We start from the raw sequence: 22,342 nt of genomic DNA, 5'->3' as shown, positions 1-22,342 counted from the left end.
ATCCCCATTTTAGATTGTTAAAAATTATAGGTCAGGCGCGGTGGCTTATGCCTATAATCCCAGCATTTTGGGAGGCCGAGGCGGGTGGATCACGAGGTCAGGAGTTCGAGACTAGCCTGACCAACATGGTGAAACCCCATCTCTACTAAAAATACAAAAATTAGCTAGGCGTGGTGGTGGGCACCTGTAATCCCAGCTACTCAGGAGGCTGAGGCAGGAGAATTGCTTGAACCTGGGAGGTGGAGGTTGCAGTGAGCCGAGATCACACCACTGCACTTCAGCCTGGGCGAAAGAGTGAGAGTCCATCTCAAAAAAAAAAAAAAAAATCATGGCAAGTTGGCTGGGCGTGGTGGCTCACGCCTGTAATCTCAGTGCTTTGGGAGGCCAAGGCAGGAGGATCACTTGAGGTCAGGAGTTCAAGACCAGCCTGGGCAACATGGCGAAACCCCGCCTCTACAAAAATTAGCTGGGTGTGGTGGTGCACGCCAGTAATCTCAGCTACTGCAGAGGCTGAAGCAGGAGAATTACTTGAGCTGGGGAGACGGAGGTTGCAGTGAGCCGAGATCGCACTCTTGCACTCCAGCCTGAGCAACAGAGTGAGACTCTGTCTAAAAAAAAAAATTATGGAGGCCATTGTTTTCGACTGAGCTCCTACACTAGGTCCCAAAAGACTAGACCAAACCAAGATCGAGTCATTCATGCTAAATGCCATGTAATCCAACTGAAACTTTAAAGAAGCAGATAGATTCCAAAACAGACCACTTTTTCCTGAAAACAGGAGAGTCCAATCTACCTAAGTCAGTTTAATAAGGAAGTCCCCTCTGCTTTAACTCCACAAAAAGGTAACTGAAGTACCTGATGTTAACCAATCAGGTTTTTTCCTATTGCTGTTTCCTGGTTCCCACCTTACAAAACCCACTGTTCTGCTATTGCCCAGTGGAAGCTTTCATTCTATTTTGTAGAATGGGGGCTGCCCCAATTCATGAATCACAAATAAAAGTCAATTTGATCTACAACTGAACTTGTGAAGGGGACTGAGTGACTTGCCCAAGGTCATATACCCAGCAAATACCCTAGTCAGGGGTCCGCCTTAAGTGCTCAACCACATATTCAAGTACAGGTTGGGGGAGGGAGGGGGTAATGTCCAGGTAGCTACTTTCGGCCCCTGCAGAGTGGGGGCAGGGTGGGTGGATAATGAGGATGGCATCTTTCCCCTCCCCCCCACCACAGCCCCCTGGAACTACCCCCAACCCCTTCTTGCCTCCCAGGAGTAGCAGGCACCTGCAGTTCCCTCTTTGTGTGCAATGCCTTCCAGGCCCACCCATCCCAGACCCCCACCCACTTCTTTCTTCAATAGTCCCCACAAGTCCTGCAGGACCCCCTGCAATAGGCTCTGGGAAGAGGGAGGGACTGGCAGAGAAATAACTTGTACCTAGAAGAGAAGAGGGGTAGGCCAGAGCAAGACCACCTTGTGCTAGAGAGCTGGAAAAGGATTGTCCCAGACACTTGCATATCTCATTTTGCCCTCTGTGCCTTTGATAAAGGATAATGGCATGGGGAAACCAAGAGACCTAGGAAGAATTCTAACTTAGGTGTGTGTGGCCCCAAAGTCCTTTTGTGTTTTTTGTTGTTGTTGTTGTTGTTTGTTTTTTTGAGACGGGGTCTCGCTCTGTCGCCCAGGCTGGAGTGCAATGGCACGATCTCGGCTCACTGCAACCTCCGCCTCCCGGGTTCAAGCTATTCTTCCACCTCAGCCTCCCGAGTAGCTGGGATTACAGGCACCCGCCATCAGGCATGGCTAATTTTTTTTTGTATTTTTGTAGAGACGGGGTTTCACCAAGTTGGCCAGGCTGGTCTCAAACTCCTGAACTCAGGTGATCCACCCACCTCAGCCTCCCAAAGTGCTGGGATTACAAGTGTGAGCCACCACGACTGGCCCCCAAAGTCCTTTTGACTCCACAGTACTGCTTCTGGGTTTCTGGAACAAAGACACACAGGATCAGACTAAACTGCAGGACAGATTTAAAGCTGGGCCCCTAAAAAATAGGGCTGGAGCTGCTTGTTAAATTCCTGTTGCCTCATCGCCCGGTGGGTCACTGCAGGCTGGGATGAGCTACAGGGTAGAGGCCGGGAGCTGCAGAGACTGAGCTGCCATCCTTGGGGAAGCATGCCCACCATCTCCACTACCTTGGAGGTAGTGTGTTCCAGGAGGTAGAAGCCAGTATGGCTGGTTTCTGTCAGGGCCCTCGGGTGTCCTGCAGAGAGTGGCATGCTGGTCGTGGATCCCAGGGCCTGGTCAGCCTTCTGGCTGAGCAGAGGCTACTGGCCAAGCTTCCCTACCACTGCTCTGGGCCCCTGGAGGTCCTGTGCTCTCTAGCACATGTGGTGAGCAGAGCAGAGCTGGGAACACGCGGAGACTGCTGGAGGCCAGGGGGCCAAAGGTCAAGAGAGCAAAACAATGCCGAAGCACCATACCTATGGTTTCCGAGTGCCCCTAGCCCATGGGCAACTTCCATCCTTGGCTTCCTGCCACATCGTGCTCCCCATTGGCCCTCCCCTGACACGCTGTGGTTATGTAACAATGGTTGACCTCTGGTTTCTTTTAGAAGAAGAAAAAAAATTACATCCACAATTGTCACACCAGCCTAAGGAAAATTCCTGCTACTTAATACTGTCAGCCCACTGTTTACCTTACACGTCTCTCATGTAACCCTCACATTACTCTGAGATCATAGTTAATTATTCTCCTTTTTAGGAGAGGAAACGGAAGCACCGAGAGGCTTCCTCCATCAAAATGACACGAATGGCAAATTGCTGAGCTGGGACTGAAACCCAGGTAGAGGAAGGAAGCAATGAATGGAAAGAGGTGGCTCAGCTGGAATTAGTAGGCACTCAAATTGTGCAGTTTTTTTTTTTCTGGCTTCTTGTAAGGGCAATAACTTTGTTTAATCCACTCAAACATTTATATGTAAGAGTAATTTAAAAACTTCAGTCTTCGCCGGGCACAGTGACTCATACCTGTAATCCCAGCACTTTGAGAGGCTGAGGCGAGCAGATCACTTGAAGTCAGAAGTTTGAAACCATCCTGGTCAACATGGCAAAACCCTGTCTCTACTACAAAATACAAAAATTAGCCAGGCGTGGTGGCGGGCGCCTGTAATTCCAGCTACACGGAGGCTGAGGCAGAAGAATCGCTTGAACCCAGGAGGTGAAGGTTGCAGTGAGCCTAGATCGCGCCATTGCACTCCAGCCTGGGCGACAGAGTGAGACTCCATCTCAAAAAAAAAAAAAAAAAAAAGCAACAACAACAAAAAAAACAAACAAAAAAGCTTCAGTCTTTGGCATTTCCTTGTCAAATTGGAAAAGCTGTTCTGGACTGCAGGGTTCACGGAGGTGAGCAAAAGTAGCCAGTCGGAGGGCATCTGGCCAGCCGGCTGCGGAAAAGGTTTCAGCTCCGGACGGCTGAGCCCACCCTCAGCTCAAGAGGCTACGACCACAGGTTATCCCTTTCGATTTACCAGTTGCAGTCCAGCGCTGCTCTACTGGGGACCTGAATGCTGCCCTCCATTTTGCAAAGCCTTTCTACATCTTTCCATTATATGGAACCCCCAAACCACAACTGTAGCACTTTTATTTTAATTATTTTTATTATTTATTTATTTATGTATTTATCTCTTGAGGTGGCCTCGCTCTGTCATTCAGGCTGTAGTGCAGTGGAGCGATCACGGTTCAAGGTGCCTCGATCTCCGATCTCCGATCTCCGGGGCTCAGGCGATCCTCCCTCAGCCTACGGAGCTGGAGTTACAGGCGTGCGACGCCTTGCCCGGCTATTTTTTTTCCTTTTTGGGTAGAGACGGGGTCTTGCTATGTTGCCCAGACTGGTCTCCAACTCCTAGGCTCCAGCGATCCTCCCGCCTCGGCCTCCCAATGTGCTGCGAATACCCGCACACAGCCTACTTTTCTTTCTTTGAAAAGTAAATTCAAGGGTAAAGGGGGCGGGGTTGAGGCAGATGCCAGAATCTGTTCGCTTCAACCAAGCAGCCAGGCTGCCTGTCCAGAAAGCCGGCACACCGTTTCCTCAGGAAAACGAAGCTAAGGCTCCCATTCCCCTAGCTAACAACGTCAGAACAGAGGACAGTTTTTAGATTTCAGGGATCTTAAATAGATTGGCAGTTCCTGGAGAATAAACATCCTTTGCTTTTCACTTGCACACTTTTGCCTCAGGCAACACCTTCCCGCTTCCAAAGCCCATTTCTTCCAAGCTTTCCGCCCGAGAAAACAAGTGAGCCCTTCTCATTGGCCAGATTCCCTGTCAATCTCTCCGCTATGCCGCCGAGTGCTGCCTTTTGAAACCGCTCTAGTCCCGCCTCCCTAACCTGATTGGTTTATTCAAACAAACCCCAGCCAGCTCAGCCGTTCATAGGTGGATATAAAAGACAAGCTACGATTGGTTCTTCTGGACGGAGACAGTGAGAGCGAGTCAGGGATTGGCTGGTCTGCTTCGGGCGGGCTAAAGGAAGGTTCAAGTGGAGCTCTCCTAACCGACGCGCGTCAGTGGAGAAGTGGCTTGGTCGAGGGTGGTCTCGTGGGGTCTTGCCTGTTTAGTCGCTTTCAGGGTTCTCGAGCCCCTTCACGACCGTCACCATGGAAGTGTCACCATTGCAGGTACGGCTCCCGGAGGGACTGGCGGTGGAGCCTCAGCGCGGCCCGGGCATCTCTCTGGCCGCCCGTGACGGGTGAAGCTCCGGGGCTGCGGTCAGGCCGGCGAAGGGCTTGGGAGCCCATATTCTCCATTTCCCGGTTCCGGGGTGATCGTGAAGAGGCGGAAGCCCCTTCTGGTGCTACTAGTGAAGTATGACCCGGCTTCCAGGGTGTCGTGCGTTGTTGCCTTGTCTCTAGGGGCAGGAGTCCGTTGGTCCCGTAGTGGATCCATGTTACAGCGGCCCGGGTGCGACGTTATTGAGTCGCGCGTACAGATGCTTTCCCTTCCTGCCCTCTGCTTGAAAACGGTCTTGAATGTCCCCGATCTTGGAAAGGGCAGAGCCTGGCACAGTGTTTCCCTGGAGCAGCTGGCCAGCTTCCAAAAGCGCCCCCTTCCTGAGTTCACAACGCTCAGGTGGCCAAGGGATTGAACGGATAGCCGCCCAAACTGCTGCTGCCGAGCTAGAATCTGTCGTGTGCTCGGGACACCGTAAATAATTTATAATAATAGGCACTCGGTAAATAATGTATGCAGGAACTGAAAGAAGTGGGTATGTTTTATTGATGACATCCACCACGTTGCTCAAGAAAAGAGGTTTCCAGACAGACCCACTTGGTGAGATAATATGTGTCTGTTTAACCTGACACCTGAGGACCTGGCCGCAGCGAATTTAAATTGTCCTGTTTGTACAAAACTGTCAACTCCACCACTGCCTACTAACAGATTGCAATGTGTGTTGACATCTCACTATGGTAGGCATTTTGTTTCTAGTTTGGGGTAAACTTATGATTAAAAATCCCCTTTCTTCTTTCTCTTTTTTTAAATTGCTAGCCTGTAAATGAAAATATGCAAATCAACAAAATAAAGAAAAATGAAGATGCTAAGAAAAGACTGTCTGTTGAAAGAATCTATCAAAAGAAAACACAATTGGAACATATTTTGCTCCGCCCAGACACCTACATTGGTTCTGTGGAATTAGTGACCCAGGTAAAATCAAGCTCATCAAAGGCAGTTACCTAGTAGTTGAAATGGATACTCTTCTTTCTGTACCTTTCATGTACTGAGTGTGACCTTTCTGTACCTCTCATGTACTGAGTGTCACTGGAACTGGCCTAAATGTGGTAATACTTAATATGAAGACTTTATGGTAATCATGATAACAGAACAATGAATACAGAGTAAAAATAACAGTATTTCTTTGCCTTATTTCTAGCAAATGTGGGTTTACGATGAAGATGTTGGCATTAACTATAGGGAAGTCACTTTTGTTCCTGGTTTGTACAAAATCTTTGATGAGATTCTAGGTGAGTAAATCATTTAATATAAAGATCTGGTCAAATCTTTCGTAAGAAGTATCATTCCAAATAAAAATTTTAAAAAGATAAAAGTAAAAAAAAAAAGTATCATTTCTACTAAACCTGCTGTAGCCAGGGCTCCTGTCATTTCAATTAGTTGATAAAGGTGAGGTGGTTTCCTGGAGCCCAGGAGGTTGAGCTTTCTCCTAGAAACAGTACTATGGACAAAAATTGCTAAATTAACACCTTGTTAATGCCACTCCTGTGCTGTTTGGGAACCTTTTTTTTTTTTTTTCTATATCTTACTTAGCATTACAGAATGTTTTTTAAAACACTAATTTCTTACAAATGTATATTTTATTTTCTTTCAGTTAATGCTGCGGACAACAAACAAAGAGACCCAAAAATGTCTTGTATTAGAGTCACAATTGATCCGTACGTCTTTTGCTTTGTTTTTATTATGTAACTCGTTGCTATTGTTAGTTGCATATATTTTGATTACTGGTGAAGTTGGCTTTTCCTAAACAGAAGTTCACAAAAGTACACAAAAGCAGAATGCTAAAATGAAAAACCTATGGATACCCACCACCTAGATCCAACAGTTGCCAACGTTTTTCCATATTTTCTCCATCTTTTTTTTAATTAGTTAATTTTTTTAGAGGAAGGGATCTCGATATTTTGCCTGGGCTGGTCTTAGAACTCCTGGCCTGAAGCACTCCTCCAGTGTTGGCATTATGGGTGTGTGCCATGGCACGCAGCCTATTTGTCTGGATCATTTCAAAATAAATTACAGGACTTATGACACCTAATCCCTAAATATTTGAGCAAGCACCTTCAGTAATTGCTGTAAGTATTCTGGCATCTGGAGTTTTAACTTTTTCTCATGATGCTATTCAAACAGTAAACCAGTAGGTGGTGGTAGAGAATAATTTGATCTGACATTTCTGCTTATAAATGCAGGGTGTCCCTTGTGGGTGATCAGGGTGCTTATTTCGCTTTTTTGATAGTCTGATTAATTATGACAAAGTATACCTGGATTTTCCTAAGGACTCAATATCATAGTCTTTAAAAAATGTTGAGCTAGGGCCAGGCACGGTGGCTCACGCCTGTAATCCCAGCACTTTGGGAGGCCGAGGTGGGTGGATCACAAGGTCAGGAGATCAATACCATCCTGGCTAACACGGTGAAACCCTGTCTCTACTAAAAATACAAAAAATTAGCCGGGTGTAGTGGTGGGCGCCTGTAGTCCCAGCTACTCGAGAGGCTGAGGCAGGAGAATGGCGGGAACCCAGGAGGTGGAGCTTGCAGTGAGCTGAGATTGCACCACTGCACTCCAGCCTGGGTGACACAGCAAGACTCTGTCTCAAAAAAAAAAAAAAAGTTGAGCTAGTTTTAATTAGTTTTTTTATAGATAATAAGTACTATGTAGAACAAGAACTATAATGTATATCTAGTTATTAACTAAAATATATTACCATCCAAGAATTAACTTAAAATAACTGAAATAAGTCTTCAGCATTTTATTTGAGAGCAAGGCAGTTTATGATTGATAGTTTTTCTTTTTTTCTTTTTTTTTTTTTTTTTTTTTGGAGTTTTGCTCTTGTTGCCCAGTCTGGAGTGCAGTGGCATGATCTCAGCTCACCGCAACATCCACCACCTGGGTTCAAGCAATTCTCCTGCCTCAGCCTCCAGAGTAGCTGGGATTACAGGCGCACACCACCACGCCTGGCTAATTCTGTATTTTTTTTAGTAGAGACGGGGTTTCTGCATGTTGGTCAGGCTGGTCTCGAACTCCTGACCTCAAATGATCTGCCTGCCTTAGCCTCCCAAAGTGCTGGGATTGCTGGGATTACAGGCATGAGCCACTGCGCCCAGCGTGTTTTTCCCTTTTATGTTTGTCTTGCCATGTACTTTGTTGAGTGGGAACAAGAGATGTATAGATGATCCTCTTGAAAGGGCTATAACAGGCATGATGGCTCACTCCTGTAATCCCAGCACTTTGGGAGGCCAAGGTGGGAGGATCAGTTGAGCCCAGGAATAGTTTGAGACCAGCCTGGGCAACATAGTGAGACCCTCATCTCTACAAAAAATTTAAAAATTAGCCAGGTGTGGTGATGGACACCTGTAGTCCCAGCTATTCAGGAGGCTGAAGTGGGAGGATTGCTTGAGCTCAGGAGGTCAAGACTGCAGTAAGCTGTGATCCTGCCGTTGCACTGCAGCCTGGGTGACAGAGCGAGATGCTGTCTCAAAAAAGGAGTGGGAGTGGTGTATAATAATGTTTCCAGATTGTCCTTTTCTTTCCATTGGGCATAAATCATTTCCCTCTGTTTATCCTAACATTTTAAAATTTTGTATTTTTTCAACATTATCAGTGTCTATTCAGGTGTTGGAAAAGGTTTTTTTTTCCTCTTGACTCCTATTTCAGGAATGTCAGGAACTAAGCATGGTGGGAAATGTTGTTCCTGCTGAATTTCAGAAGATATATATGAAAAGTGCCAAAAAAATTGAGGGCTGGGCATGGTGGCTCACATCTATAATCACAACACTTTGAGCAATTCTCCTGCCTCAGCCTCCCAGGTAGCTGGAATCACAGGTGTGTGCTACCATGCCTGGCTAATTTTTTTATTTTTAGTAGAGACGGTTTCAACATGTTGGCCAGAACTCCTGGCCTCAAGTGATCCGCCCTCCTCAGCCTCCCAAAGTGCTGGGATTATAGGAACAGGCCACCGCGCCCAGCCTGAATATACATATTTTAGAAATAATAGTATTTAAATATTTTTAAATGTTAAGCATTCGTTTAATGTGTTGTACAATACAATTTTCAATCTTGTTTTCTTAGGGAAAACAATATAATTAGTATATGGAATAATGGAAAAGGTATTCCTGTTGTTGAACACAAAGTCGAAAAGATGTATGTCCCAGCTCTCATATTTGGACAGCTCCTAACTTCTAGTAACTATGATGATGATGAAAAGAAAGTGACAGGTAGAGTATTGAGGGGAAATAACGTATTTGTTACTAAAAATATATATATTTTAAATGACTGTCTGTGGCATGAGGGTTAAAGATATGGAAATAAATCTCTATAATTGAATAGCTCTGCCAGTGATTAAGAAATAAAGCTGTCAATGAGATAGTAACAATAAAATAGTGTTTCATATTTATTTGCCCAGGTGGTCGAAATGGCTATGGAGCCAAATTGTGTAACATATTCAGTACCAAATTTACTGTGGAAACAGCCAGTAGAGAATACAAGAAAATGTTCAAACAGGCAAGTAAATAAGTGTCTTGTACCTTAATGATAAATGGTAGTAGTATAGCCATTTATAATGGCATTAATGATAGGTTTAATTTAACATAATTTATAAGCTATTGAAGTATGGAAAATTATTCATAAGCATATATTAGGTTATTAGGACTCATAAATTTATGTTATTTACTTCCAGTTTGTGAGATGACTTGAATTTTTCATCTTTCCTATTCTTTACTTCCACAGACATGGATGGATAATATGGGGAGAGCTGGTGAGATGGAACTCAAGCCCTTCAATGGAGAAGATTATACATGTATCACCTTTCAGCCTGATTTGTCTAAATTTAAAATGCAAAGCCTGGACAAAGATATTGTTGCACTAATGGTCAGAAGAGCATATGATATTGCTGGATCCACCAAAGATGTCAAAGTCTTTCTTAATGGAAATAAACTGCCAGTGAGTACTCTCCTGGATGTTAAGGATAAGGGATTTTGTAATCATTGTCAAGTGCAAAATTGAATTTTTTCCCCTCCCATATGTCCTTTTTTTTTCCTTTTCTTTTTTTTTTTTTTTTTTTTTTTTGAGACAGAGTCTCACACTGTTGCCCGGGCTGGAGTGCAGTCGCACGATCTCAGCTCACTGCAACCTCCGCCTCCCAGGTTCACGCAATTCTCCTGCCTCAGCCTCCCAAGTAGCTAGGATTACAGGCACCTGCCACCACACCTGGCTAATTTTTTGTATTTTTTTAGTAGAGACAGGGTTTCATTATGTTGGCCAGGCTGGTCTCGAACACCTGACCTCGTGATCCACCCGTCTTGGCCTCCCAAAGTGCTGGGATTACAGGCATGAGCCACCGAACCTGGCCAAACCATATGTATTTTCTTACCACTTCTCACATATGTTCTTGAAAAGAGAATGGTATGCCACATTTTTTAATCAGCTCATTTTAAACTTACTGAAGGAATTTCTTTCTCAAAGAAACATCTAAAATAAATATTTCATGTCCTTTTTTTATTTTACTTTTTTTTTTCTTTTCTTGATAGCCTGTCGCTGTGTCACCCAGGCTGGAGTACAGTGATGCAATCACGGCTCACTACAGCCTGGACCTCCCAGGCTCAAGCGGTCATCCCACCTCAGCTTCTGGAATAGCTGGAAATACAGGCAGCACCACCATGCCCAGCTAATTTTTTTTTTCTTTTTAATAGAGGTGGGGATCTCACTATGTTGCCCAGGCTGGTCTTGAACTCCTGGGCTCAAGTGATCCACCCACCTTGGCCTGTGTCCTTTAATGACCATTCCCTTCTGCCTATCAGTGAACATCATTGCACTGGTTTTGGAAAGTCCTCATAGTCTATCACTGAACCTATTTTTTAATAACTTTCTTAATACTATTACCTTTAATTCCTGTACAGGTAAAAGGATTTCGTAGTTATGTGGACATGTATTTGAAGGACAAGTTGGATGAAACTGGTAACTCATTGAAAGTAATACATGAACAAGTAAACCACAGGTGGGAAGTGTGTTTAACTATGAGTGAAAAAGGCTTTCAGCAAATTAGCTTTGTCAACAGCATTGCTACATCCAAGGTAATTTTATTCTTAAATTATTAATCATGATTTATCTTTACGTATATGTGTTCTTATTGTTTTTAATATATAAAGTGGACTTGAATATTGGGCTAGCTTAGTATAAAGGAGGTTAAATTCGTTTTTTTAATGTTTGATTATTATAATTTTGAGGATACTGAGTTTTATGGTTTGGTGTTTTTCCTTATTAGGGTGGCAGACATGTTGATTATGTAGCTGATCAGATTGTGACTAAACTTGTTGATGTTGTGAAGAAGAAGAACAAGGGTGGTGTTGCAGTAAAAGCACATCAGGTATGTGCTTTTGGCAGTTTTCTTTTTCTAAAGTCAAGAAAGAAGAGAAAGGCTATAAATAAAGCATGAGTACATTTTTAGTGACTTAATATCAACTTTTATTGCAGGTGAAAAATCACATGTGGATTTTTGTAAATGCCTTAATTGAAAACCCAACCTTTGACTCTCAGACAAAAGAAAACATGACTTTACAACCCAAGAGCTTTGGATCAACATGCCAGTTGAGTGAAAAATTTATCAAAGCTGTGAGTACTTAGAGGGAAATAAAAATAGAAACACCTGACTTTATTTTCCATTGTGCTTCTCAGCTCTGCAGAAACAATGATTCTTCCCATAGTGCACTTCTCCAAGTCTTCCCAATCTGAAAAGGAAGTAAAAAAGGGCTTTTCTTTAACTGATTTACCAAGGACTTGATTATCGTCTATATTTCAGTATTTTCCAATTACATTTCACCATTAAACTTAGATCACTTTTTAATTAATCTAGCTGTTTAACAAACACCCTCACTTAAATGCCTAAGACTTGCTCTCAATCAACACATCCAAAATTGAATTTGTTACCTCCATACTCACTGATGTGCCCATACAAGCAGCCCCCACTCTCCAACAAAAAAACAACTTCCTATCTTAGTGAAAAAACCCCAACCAACCTCTAGGTTGTATAAACAAGAAAGCTGGGAGCCTTCCTTTATTTCCCCTCCTCTCTAATCCAATCAACAAGAATCATCTCTTGGATGCCACAGTAGCTTCTCACCATTATCTCTTTTTTGGTTTACTACAATAGGTTCTTAACCTTCATACTGGTTAAGTCCTTTCCTTGCAATGCTTTTGAGTGACTTTTGTGTTAAAACACACATTTTTGTCTTCACTCTCATTTGAAATCTTTCAATGACTTCCACTCAGGGAAAGTCCAGATTCCATAATTTGGCCAACAATAAAGTTCTGCTGTAATCTAATTACACCTGCTTCTCCAACTCATCTCAGTGCCAGTTTTTCCTATATTGTCCTGTTGCTTTTAAATTACTGAAAAGCACAGTGCTCTTCCCCTCAGAGTTTATTCACATGCTAATCCCTCTGTATGAAATACATCCTTTTCACCTGGCTACTTTAGGTCTTGTCCTTTCCTCAGGAAAGCCTTTACTTTCTACCTTTCCCCCCACCTAAGTTGGTTCCAATATAATATTGAACATACCTTATTAGCAAACTTTTTGCTTATCCATAACACTTATAACACTGTAACTTATTTTATTTCTGTCTTTTTTTTTTAGGCAGAGTCTCGCTCTGTCGCCCAGGCTGGAATGCAGTGGCATGATCTCAGCTCACTACAACCTCCGCCTCCTGGGTTTCAGTGATTCTCTTGCCTCAGCCTCCCAAGTAGCTGACATTACAGGCATGCGTCACCATGCCTTGCTAATTTTTTTGTTGTTGTATTTTCAGTAGAGACAGGGTTTCACCCTGTTGGTCAGGCTGGTCTCAAACTCCTGACCTCAAATGATCCACCCATCTCAGCCTTCCAAAGTGTTGGGATTACAGCCGTGAGCCACTGTGCCCGGTCTTTTTTTTTTTTTTTTTTTTTTTTTTGAGACGGAGTCTTGCTGTGTTGCCCAGGCTGCAGTGCAGTGACGTAATCCCGGCTCATTGCAACCTCTGCCTCCCAGGTTCAAGCGATTCTTCTTGCCTCCTGAGTAGCTGGGATTCTCCAGCCTCCTGAGTACCTGGGATTACAGACATGCACCATCACATCCAGCTAATTTTTTATTTTTAATAGAGATGGGGTTTTACCATGTTGGCCAGGCTGGTCTTGAACTCCTGGCCTCACTTGATCCACCATCCTCGGCCTCCTAAAGTGCTGTGATTACAGGTGTGAGCCACTGTACCCAGCTATGTCTGTCTTCTATGTTGTGTCTTAAACCTGATGAGGACAAGTGTCTCAATTTGTTTTATTTGTGTCTAATTTTATTTATTTATTTATTTTTAATTTTTTTTTTTTTTTTTTGAGACAGCTTCTCACTGTTTCCTGGGCTGGAGTGCCGTGGCTTGATCTCAGTTCACTGCAACCCCCGCCTCCCAGGTTAAAGCAATTCTCCCACCTCAGCCTCCCAAGCAGCTGGGATTACAGCCATCTCACCACCACCATGCCTGGCTACTTTTTTTTTTTTTTTTTTTTTGAGACGGAGTTTCACTTTTGTCACCCCGGCTGGAGTGCAATGGCGCGATCTTGGCTCGCTGCAACCTCTACCTCCTGGGTTCAAGCGATTCTCTTGCCTCAGCCTCCCAAGTAGCTGGAATTACAGGTGCCCGCCACCACGCCAGCTAATTTTTGTATTTTTAGTAGAGACGGGGTTTCACCATGTTGGCCAGGCTGGTCTCAAACTCCTGACCTCAGGTGTTCCGCCCACCTCGGCCTCCTAAAGTGCTGGGATTATAGGCGTGAGCCACAGTGCCTGGCCTAATTTGTTTTAACCACTATATCTCCAACAAGTAGCTCAGTGCTAGCACAATATAAGTATATAGTAAATATTTATTGAACGAATGAACCAAAAGGAGCAGCTCCCTCAGTGGTGATAACCTGACATGGGAAGATATGCCACCCTCTATCCAGAAATTATTGTTCTACATCTGTTTAATTTTTGAATCATTTTTATTTTTATTAAGGCTCATTTGTATTCTAGATTTCTGATAGATCCCTTCTTCCTAATATGATCTCTAATATGAATCTTCTCATTTTCAGGCAATTGGCTGTGGTATTGTAGAAAGCATACTAAACTGGGTGAAGTTTAAGGCCCAAGTCCAGTTAAACAAGAAGTGTTCAGCTGTAAAACATAATAGAATCAAGGGAATTCCCAAACTCGATGATGCCAATGATGCAGGTATATATTTAATAATGTTTCCAAACTTTAAGTCTTATGGTTGTTATTTTATTCATTAATGGCATACCATGGATATTTATTTTTCCCTTGACAGAATAACTATATTCAACAGAATAACTTGTTAAAAATCGACCCGTTTCCTATTATGGAACATTTAGGTCATTTCCATGTTATAAATAATATTGAGGTGATTATTTTGGAATATAAAACAAGAATGTTTATATTATGATCTATTACCTAACAAATAATTTTACTTGTTATATAGTAAATTATTTGTGTTTTATCACAAGGCTATAAACAGCGTGTTCAAGTTAGTATATTTGAGGTTGAACTAAATGTGCTAATATTAATTTGTATATTTTTATTTTAGGGGGTCGAAACTCCACTGAGTGTACACTTATCCTGACTGAGGGAGATTCAGCCAAAACTTTGGCTGTTTCAGGCCTTGGTGTGGTTGGCAGAGACAAATATGGGGTTTTCCCTCTTAGAGGAAAAATACTCAATGTTCGAGAAGCTTCTCATAAGCAGGTAGAATATAAAACTATCTTTAGAATCTAAATCTAATTTATAATACAAGACTTTATACTTATATTTAATTCCTCATTAGGCATTTTAAAATATATTTTAGACAATCTGTGCTTATTTTGAGAAATTAGGTACATTGTAGCCTATTTTAACAGACCTTTCTGATGTAGTAAATTGTAAGCTAATAGCTCAAAATACTGGAGCTCAAGAAAATCCAAGCAACATGTACTGTTAAATTTCTTTGTTCTTTTCAATTTATAAACAAGACGCTTTTTTGGTATATGTCCATTTCAGATCATGGAAAATGCTGAGATTAACAATATCATCAAGATTGTGGGTCTTCAGTACAAGAAAAACTATGAAGATGAAGATTCACTGAAGACTCTTCGTTATGGGAAGATAATGATTATGACAGATCAGGTCAGATTTGCTATTAAATTTTTAGATTGTCAACTAAATTAAGCATGTCTTAATTTAATTTCATTTTTTTTTGCCATGAAAATAAATTACTTAAATAGGAGCTTTATTCATCATCTCTAATCAACATCTAATCAGATATGCTTATATCATATGTATGTTGCAAATACAGGTTAAGTGAGTCTGGATTTGAACAGACCTTTTTTGATTCCCATAGAAAATTTGACAAATTGCCAGTAGGTCATAATATTTTTTTATTTCTAAACAATTCTTTGAGATGGAGTTTCGCCCTTGTCGTCCAGGCTGGAGTGCAATGGCACAATCTTGGCTCACTGCAACCTCCGCCTTATGGGTTCAAGCGATTCTCCTGCCTCAGCCTCCCGAGTAGCTGGGATTGCAGGCAGATGCCACCACACCTAACTAATTTTTGTATTTTTAGTAGAGACAGGGTTTCACCATGTTGGCCAGGCTGGTCTCGAACGCCTGACCTCAGGCGATCCGCCCGCCTCGGCCTCCCAAAGTGCTGGGATTACAGGTGTTAGCTACCACGCCCAGTCTAACAATTCTTTTGAACTTTGGCTTTCAAATCTTTCTAGGACCAAGATGGTTCCCACATCAAAGGCTTGCTGATTAATTTTATCCATCACAACTGGCCCTCTCTTCTGCGACATCGTTTTCTGGAGGAATTTATCACTCCCATTGTAAAGGTACGCTAATTTCTAAGATACCATCATGGATATTTTAAGACCCTACTCCTCAAACCTGGATATACATATAAGCCCATTCACATGTAGTGGTATACAGGGGACCCCACAGTGTACAAAGCCACAGTCATTGTTTTTTATCACAGGTGTCAAAAAACAAGCAAGAAATGGCATTTTATAGCCTTCCTGAATTTGAAGAATGGAAGAGTTCTACTCCAAATCATAAAAAATGGAAAGTCAAATATTACAAAGGTTTGTAATGAAACCCATATAGAACTTCTCATTTTATGATACACCCTGTACAAGACTATATGAGGGAACTTGGTATTCTTGGTTTTATAGGTTTGGGCACCAGCACATCAAAGGAAGCTAAAGAATACTTTGCAGATATGAAAAGACATCGTATCCAGTTCAAATATTCTGGTCCTGAAGATGATGCTGCTATCAGCCTGGTAGGTTTGAGTTGTATTTTATATATACATTCTAATTTTAGAAATCACTACTTTAGTCAATTGAAACATTTACGTTTTTGTATAAGACTCCATATCAAAAAAAAAAAAGAATGTTTTATAGAATAGAATGTTTCCAGTAAGCATATCCCAGAGAAGGAATCAGATATTTTAGAAAATTTTGATTTTTGGCTGGGCTTCGTGGCTCATGCCTATAATTCTAGGACTTTGGGAGGCCAAGGCAGGTGGATCACCTGAGGTCAAGAGTTGGAGACCAACCTGTCCAACATGGTGAAACCCCTCTCTACTAAAAATACGAAAATTGGCCGAGCGCAATGGCTCATGCCTGTAATCCCAGCACTTTGGGAGGCTGAGGTGGGCGGATCACAAGGTCAGGAGATCAAGACCATCCTGGCTAACAAGGTGAAACCCCATCTCTGCTAAAAATACAAAAAAATTAACCGGGCATGGTGGCACACGGCTGTAGTCCCAGCTACTTGGGAAGCTGAGGCAGGAGAATCGCTTGAACCTGAGAGGCAGAGGTTGCAGTGAGCCGAGACCAGGCCACTGCTCTCCAGCCTGGGCAACAGAGTGAGACTCCATCTCAAAAAAAAAAAAAAAAAAGGCCAGGCGTGGTGGTTCACGCCTGTAATGCCAGCACTTTGGAAGGCTAAGTCAGGCAGATCACAACGTCAGGAGATCAAGACCATCCTGGCTAACACGGTGAAACCCCGTCTCTACTAAAAATACAAAAAAAAAAAAAAATTAGCCGGGCGTGGTGACACGCGCCTGTAATCCTAGCTACTCCTGAGGCTGAGGCAGGACAGTGGCGTGAACCCAGGAGGCAGAGCTTGCAGTGAGCCAAGATGGTGCCACTGTACTCCAGCCTGGGGAACAGAGCGAGACTCTTGTCTCAAAAAAAAAAAAAAAGAGTTCGGACGCAGTGGCTCACGCCAGTAACACAGCACTTTGGGAGGCCAAGGCGGGCGGATCACCTGAGCTCGGGAGTTCAAGACCAGCCTGACCGACATGGTGAAACCCCTCTCTACTAAAAATACAAAATATTAGCTGGGCCTCGTGGCGCGTGCCTGTAATCCCAGCTACACGGGAGGCTGAGGCAGGAGAATCACTTAAACCTAGGATGTGGAGGTTGTGGGAGCCGAAATCGTGCCATCGCATTCCACAAGAGTGAAACTCCATTTCAAAAATATATATGTATATAAAAATTAGCTGGGCGTGGTGGTGGGCGCCTTTAATCCCAGGGGCTCGGGAGGCTGAGGCAGGAGAATCGCTTGAACCTAGGAGGTGGAGGTTACAGTGAGCCAAGATGACACCATTGCACTCCAGGCTGGACAAGAGAGCAGTAACTCTGTCTCAAAAAAAAAAAAAAAGGAAAACAGGATTTTTGTTGTTTTTCTGTTGTTCGTTCTTTGTAGAAGGATATTTTGGAAGCTATTAGTACCAGTGACATCTTTTTCATCCTTTAATTTATAGGCCTTTAGCAAAAAACAAACAGATGATCGAAAGGAATGGTTAACTAATTTCATGGAGGATAGAAGACAACGAAAGTTACTTGGGCTTCCTGAGGTAAAGTTTTAAATATATCCCACAAAATGGATTGTTAGACTGACCTTTTGGTATTGATACTATAGCAAATTGAATTTACTGAATAGTTATTTTAGTAAAAAATTTGATATGATAGAGTTGTGCAGCAGTTAAACTTGCTTTATCTTTAAAACATAAAATATTTCTGTATTATTCAATATTTTTTATAGACTTAACAATTACAGAAATAATTCTTAGTTCTTAAAGGTTTCTATTTGATTTTTGTGTTGAGCATTGTTTAGACCGGTGGTCTCATGTAATACTATTTGGTCCTTCAGGATTACTTGTATGGACAAACTACCACATATCTGACATATAATGACTTCATCAACAAGGAACTTATCTTGTTCTCAAATTCTGATAATGAGAGATCTATCCCTTCTATGGTGGATGGTGAGTTCCAATTTGTTAGTCTGTTTTCATTGTAAGATGGGAATCAAATTTCCAAAAATGGTTAAATTGAGGATACTTATGTTTGCTCTTATTTCATTTTAAAGGTTTGAAACCAGGTCAGAGAAAGGTTTTGTTTACTTGCTTCAAACGGAATGACAAGCGAGAGGTAAAAGTTGCCCAATTAGCTGGATCAGTGGCTGAAATGTCTTCTTATCATCATGGTGAGGTAAACACACAATCCATGTTTCCAGAAAGCATTATATCAGAAATCCCTGCAGTCATTCTCAAAACAGATTTGGTGAAAGTATAAGCTCATATATTCATAGTAAAGAACAAGTTGGTGGCCGGGCGTGGTGGCTCACGCTTGTAATCCCAGCACTTTGGGAGGCCGAGGCAGGTGGATCACGAGGTCAGGAGATCAACACCACGTTTCACGATGGTGAAACCCCGTCTCTACTAAAAATACAAAAAATTAGCCGGGTGTGGTGGCGGGCGCCTGTAGTCCCAGCTACTCGGAGAGGCTGAGGCAGGAGAATGGCGTGAACCCGGGAGGCGGAGCTTGCAGTGAGCCGAGATGCGCCACTGCACTCCAGCCTGGGTGACAGAGCAAGACTCCGTCTCAAAAAAAAAAAAAAAAAAAAAGAACAAGTTGGTAAAACCTGTCAAAGAATAAAACTGCTTGCCCTTTGATTTCTGAAAGTAATATTCCTACAGGGATACTCATAAGTCTGCAAAGGTCTACATTAAAAAATAGTATGTTTATTATAACTTTGTGATGTCAAAATTTAGACCTCCACTGATTTGAAAATTGTTATAATAAATTGTGACACAGGTATGCATGGAATCAGTGCTGTAACTTCAGTAAATCTGTGTGCACTGACACTGAGGAATATCCAGGGTCTATTGTCAGGTGAGGAAAAAAAGAGATAGAACAATAACTAAAAATGTCTACAAGGATATGTTCCAAATTGTTCACTTTAGTTACCCCTGAGAATTGGAAAGGGCAACTTTCACTTTTTATGTGTGTCTGAATTGTTTGACTTTACACCAATGTTTTGTGGTTGCTTTTTGCATTAATTATGTAAAACAGTTTTAAAGAACTAGATTGCCTACAGATTTCTAGAATTTTAAATATAATGGTTGTCTTGTTGCTTTCAATCAAAATATAGTAGGGATAAGATAAATTTTCACCCAATGAACATTTGTTGAATGCCTACCATGTACCAGGTATACAAAAATAAATAAAAATATGTACCTTATCCCCAAGATATAATAACAATTTAGCCAGAGGGCCAATACACACACAGCTATAAAATAAAGTGATACATGCTAGAATAGAAATGAAAACAGCATTGTAACACAAAGGAGGAAATATTTCATTTTGCTGAGGATAAGGAGAGGAACTATGCCTTCAAAGCTGAGTGGGATTTAATAGAAATTGTTGGACGACAGCCCTAAACTTGGAGCCAGAAGTTGTAGGTTCAAGTACTATTTCTGCCATCTATTAATCTTAGGAAAGTCACTAAACAACTAAACCTCACAAAATGTTACAGGATTATAGTGAGGTTAAGTCATAATAATGTATTTGTATTAGTAAAAGCCTCAGCTTAATGAATCTTTTTTCCCCACAGATGTCACTAATGATGACCATTATCAATTTGGCTCAGAATTTTGTGGGTAGCAATAATCTGAACCTCTTGCAGCCCATTGGTCAGTTTGGTACCAGGCTACATGGTGGCAAGGATTCCGCTAGTCCACGATACATCTTTACAATGCTCAGGTAGGTATGCTTTCACTTTCTAGTGACTTGCCATTTCCAGTTTTGAAACAATGTGAGATTTAGTTGACCAAAAATACAAAAACTCAGTTAATCAGAAGATACTGGCATCTAGTGGCAGAGGCCAGGGCTGAGGCTTATACAGGAAAGCTGACCCCGCCCCCCGCCCATAACAATTATCCAGCACAACATGTCAATTATGCTAAGGTTGAGAAATCCTGATGTAGAGCTTGGGACTGCGTAGAGGAAACTGATTCTTCCTAAATATCACAATTGAAATTTTACTCCTTTACAAGCCTATGGAAAGTATATTATGAATGGTTAATTTTCAGCTGTCATCCCAGTCACCCTTTCAGTGGCATTCAAACAGTTACTAATTGCACCATCCTTCTTGAAACTCTTTATTTGGCCTCTGACTGTAGACTCTTCTGGTTCTCTTCTATCTTATTAGCTTTCTCTGCTGGATCCTTCTCACCTTCCCAACCTCTAAATACTGGCCCATTCCAGGGCTCCTTCATCAGATCTCTTTCCAATGCCTACACTCAATTCCCAGATGATCTCCCATTCATCCAGTCTATACCTTTAGATCTCCAGTCTTGGTCTCTCCCCTGAACTCTCAACTTTTATGTCTGACTGCCCTCTCAACGTTTCCCACTTGGATATCTAGTTAAGTATCTCAAACATAAGTCTAAAACCAAATCCTTAGTTTTCCTGTCTCAGTGAATGAAATGCCATCCTTCTAATTGCTCAGGCTAAAAACCTTGTCACCCTTGACTCCTTTGCTCAATACTTACATCCAGTTCCTCAGCCAATCCTATAGGATCTGCATTGGAAAAATACTAAGCCACCTCCATCTCATCTAAACTATTGTAACATAATATATCATCTTTTCTTATAGCAGCCAATTATTTTTTAAAAAATAAGTCACTCTGATTCAGAACCTTCAACTGCTCAGAGTAAAATCTAAAGACCTGTTTTAGCTAACCAGACATTATGTGATCCGTGTCCCCACCTTCCATATCTTTTGATTCCTTCTCATACCATCTCCTCTCCAGCCACACTGTCCTCGGCCTATACTCAAATATACCGAGCACATTTCCTCTTCAGGGCCTTTTACTTACTGGTTCCTTTGCCTGCAACACTCCTTCTCTAGATATCCACATGGCTCAGTCCTTCAGTTTCTTTTTTTTTTTTCTTTTGAGACGGAGTTTCGCTCTTTTTGCCCAGGCTGGAGTGCAGTGGCGCAATTTCGGCTCATTGCAACTTCCGCCTCCTGGGTTCAAGTGATTCTCCTGCCTCAGCCTCCCGTGTAGCTGGGATTACAGGCACGTGCCACCACGCTCGGCTAATTTTATATTTTTAGTAGAGATGAGGTTTCACCATGTTGGCCAGGCTGGTCTTGAACTCCTGACCTCAGGTGATCCGCCTGCCTCGGCCTCCCAAAGTGCTGGGATTACAGGCGCGAGCTACTGCACCTGGCGCCCTCAGTGTCTTTTTCTCTGCTCAAATGTTATCCTATCAGAAACGGCTTAACTTTCCTTAGCACCTCTTCGGTCACTTTCCTACTTTTTCTTCTCTTGTTTATCCCACCACCTAACAAAATATGTGTTAATTGTCAAACCTCTACTGAAATGTGGGCTCCTTGAGGATTGAGACTTTATATCCATGTGCGTGACACATAGAAAGTACTCAATAAATATTGTTAAATGAATATTAGTCAGCAAGTAAAGCCAAGATAATTTTCATGTACAACACATGTCCTTTCCATAAAAGTGTCAAATTCAGTATTTTTATAAAATAACATTCTTTTGTTTCTTTTCTTTAGCTCTTTGGCTCGATTGTTATTTCCACCAAAAGATGATCACACGTTGAAGTTTTTATATGATGACAATCAGCGTGTTGAGCCTGAATGGTACATTCCTATTATTCCTATGGTGCTGATAAATGGTGCTGAAGGAATCGGTACTGGGTGGTCCTGCAAAATCCCCAACTTTGATGTGCGTGAAATTGTAAATAACATCAGGCGTTTGATGGATGGAGAAGAACCTTTGCCAATGGTAAGTATTCTGTGTGTGTTAAGAGCCTTAACTTTTCCTTGGGTTTCAGTTGAATAGACTGTATGATTACAGATGCTGCAAACATAAAATTTAATTTCATACTTTAGATTTATTGTTAAACGCTGTTGTGATTTCTGTTTAGTATCACATTTAGAAAACATTGTTTTTTAAAATGCCAATTTAGCTTCCAAGTTACAAGAACTTCAAGGGTACTATTGAAGAACTGGCTCCAAATCAATATGTGATTAGTGGTGAAGTAGCTATTCTTAATTCTACAACCATTGAAATCTCAGAGCTTCCCATCAGAACATGGACCCAGGTAAATAATTGTGGATTCCTGTTTTAGTTTTGTGATCAAAAGAAACCCTTTTTGTACTATTGCTGTTGACTATTCAGAAGCCTATATTTTAGAAACTT

The 22,342-nt window shown here is 42.0% G+C and overlaps 1 protein-coding gene across 4 annotated transcripts in view; it reads left to right on the top strand.

The window, feature by feature from the left end:
* The first annotated feature begins 4,481 nt into the window (after positions 1-4,481).
* Positions 4,482-22,342, top strand: part of TOP2A (DNA topoisomerase II alpha) — a 29,797-nt gene continuing 11,936 nt past the window's right edge. For 2 of the 4 annotated variants that reach the window (XM_063628853.1, XM_055256996.2), the window contains exons 1-22: positions 4,554-4,852; positions 5,534-5,689; positions 5,916-6,006; positions 6,369-6,432; positions 8,837-8,982; positions 9,171-9,268; positions 9,494-9,706; positions 10,663-10,836; positions 11,028-11,129; positions 11,237-11,374; positions 13,860-13,998; positions 14,369-14,526; positions 14,818-14,943; positions 15,537-15,647; positions 15,791-15,896; positions 15,987-16,096; positions 17,588-17,680; positions 17,977-18,091; positions 18,196-18,317; positions 19,723-19,871; positions 21,694-21,925; positions 22,110-22,244. In XM_063628853.1, the coding sequence (XP_063484923.1) occupies positions 5,549-5,689; positions 5,916-6,006; positions 6,369-6,432; positions 8,837-8,982; positions 9,171-9,268; positions 9,494-9,706; positions 10,663-10,836; positions 11,028-11,129; positions 11,237-11,374; positions 13,860-13,998; positions 14,369-14,526; positions 14,818-14,943; positions 15,537-15,647; positions 15,791-15,896; positions 15,987-16,096; positions 17,588-17,680; positions 17,977-18,091; positions 18,196-18,317; positions 19,723-19,871; positions 21,694-21,925; positions 22,110-22,244 (2,763 nt within the window). In that variant the 5' untranslated portion in view covers positions 4,554-4,852; positions 5,534-5,548. Of the gene's footprint in view, positions 4,853-5,533; positions 5,690-5,915; positions 6,007-6,368; positions 6,433-8,836; positions 8,983-9,170; positions 9,269-9,493; positions 9,707-10,662; positions 10,837-11,027; positions 11,130-11,236; positions 11,375-13,859; positions 13,999-14,368; positions 14,527-14,817; positions 14,944-15,536; positions 15,648-15,790; positions 15,897-15,986; positions 16,097-17,587; positions 17,681-17,976; positions 18,092-18,195; positions 18,318-19,722; positions 19,872-21,693; positions 21,926-22,109; positions 22,245-22,342 lie in introns of all 4 variants that reach the window. The other 2 variants (XM_063628851.1, XM_063628852.1) reach the window with 2 other exon arrangements.

This window comes from Symphalangus syndactylus, chromosome 20, assembly GCF_028878055.3.
Source record: "Symphalangus syndactylus isolate Jambi chromosome 20, NHGRI_mSymSyn1-v2.1_pri, whole genome shotgun sequence".
Lineage (NCBI taxonomy): Eukaryota > Metazoa > Chordata > Mammalia > Primates > Hylobatidae > Symphalangus > Symphalangus syndactylus.
Note: the sequence above shows the minus strand (reverse complement) of the source record. Positions and strands in the feature narration are given on the sequence as shown.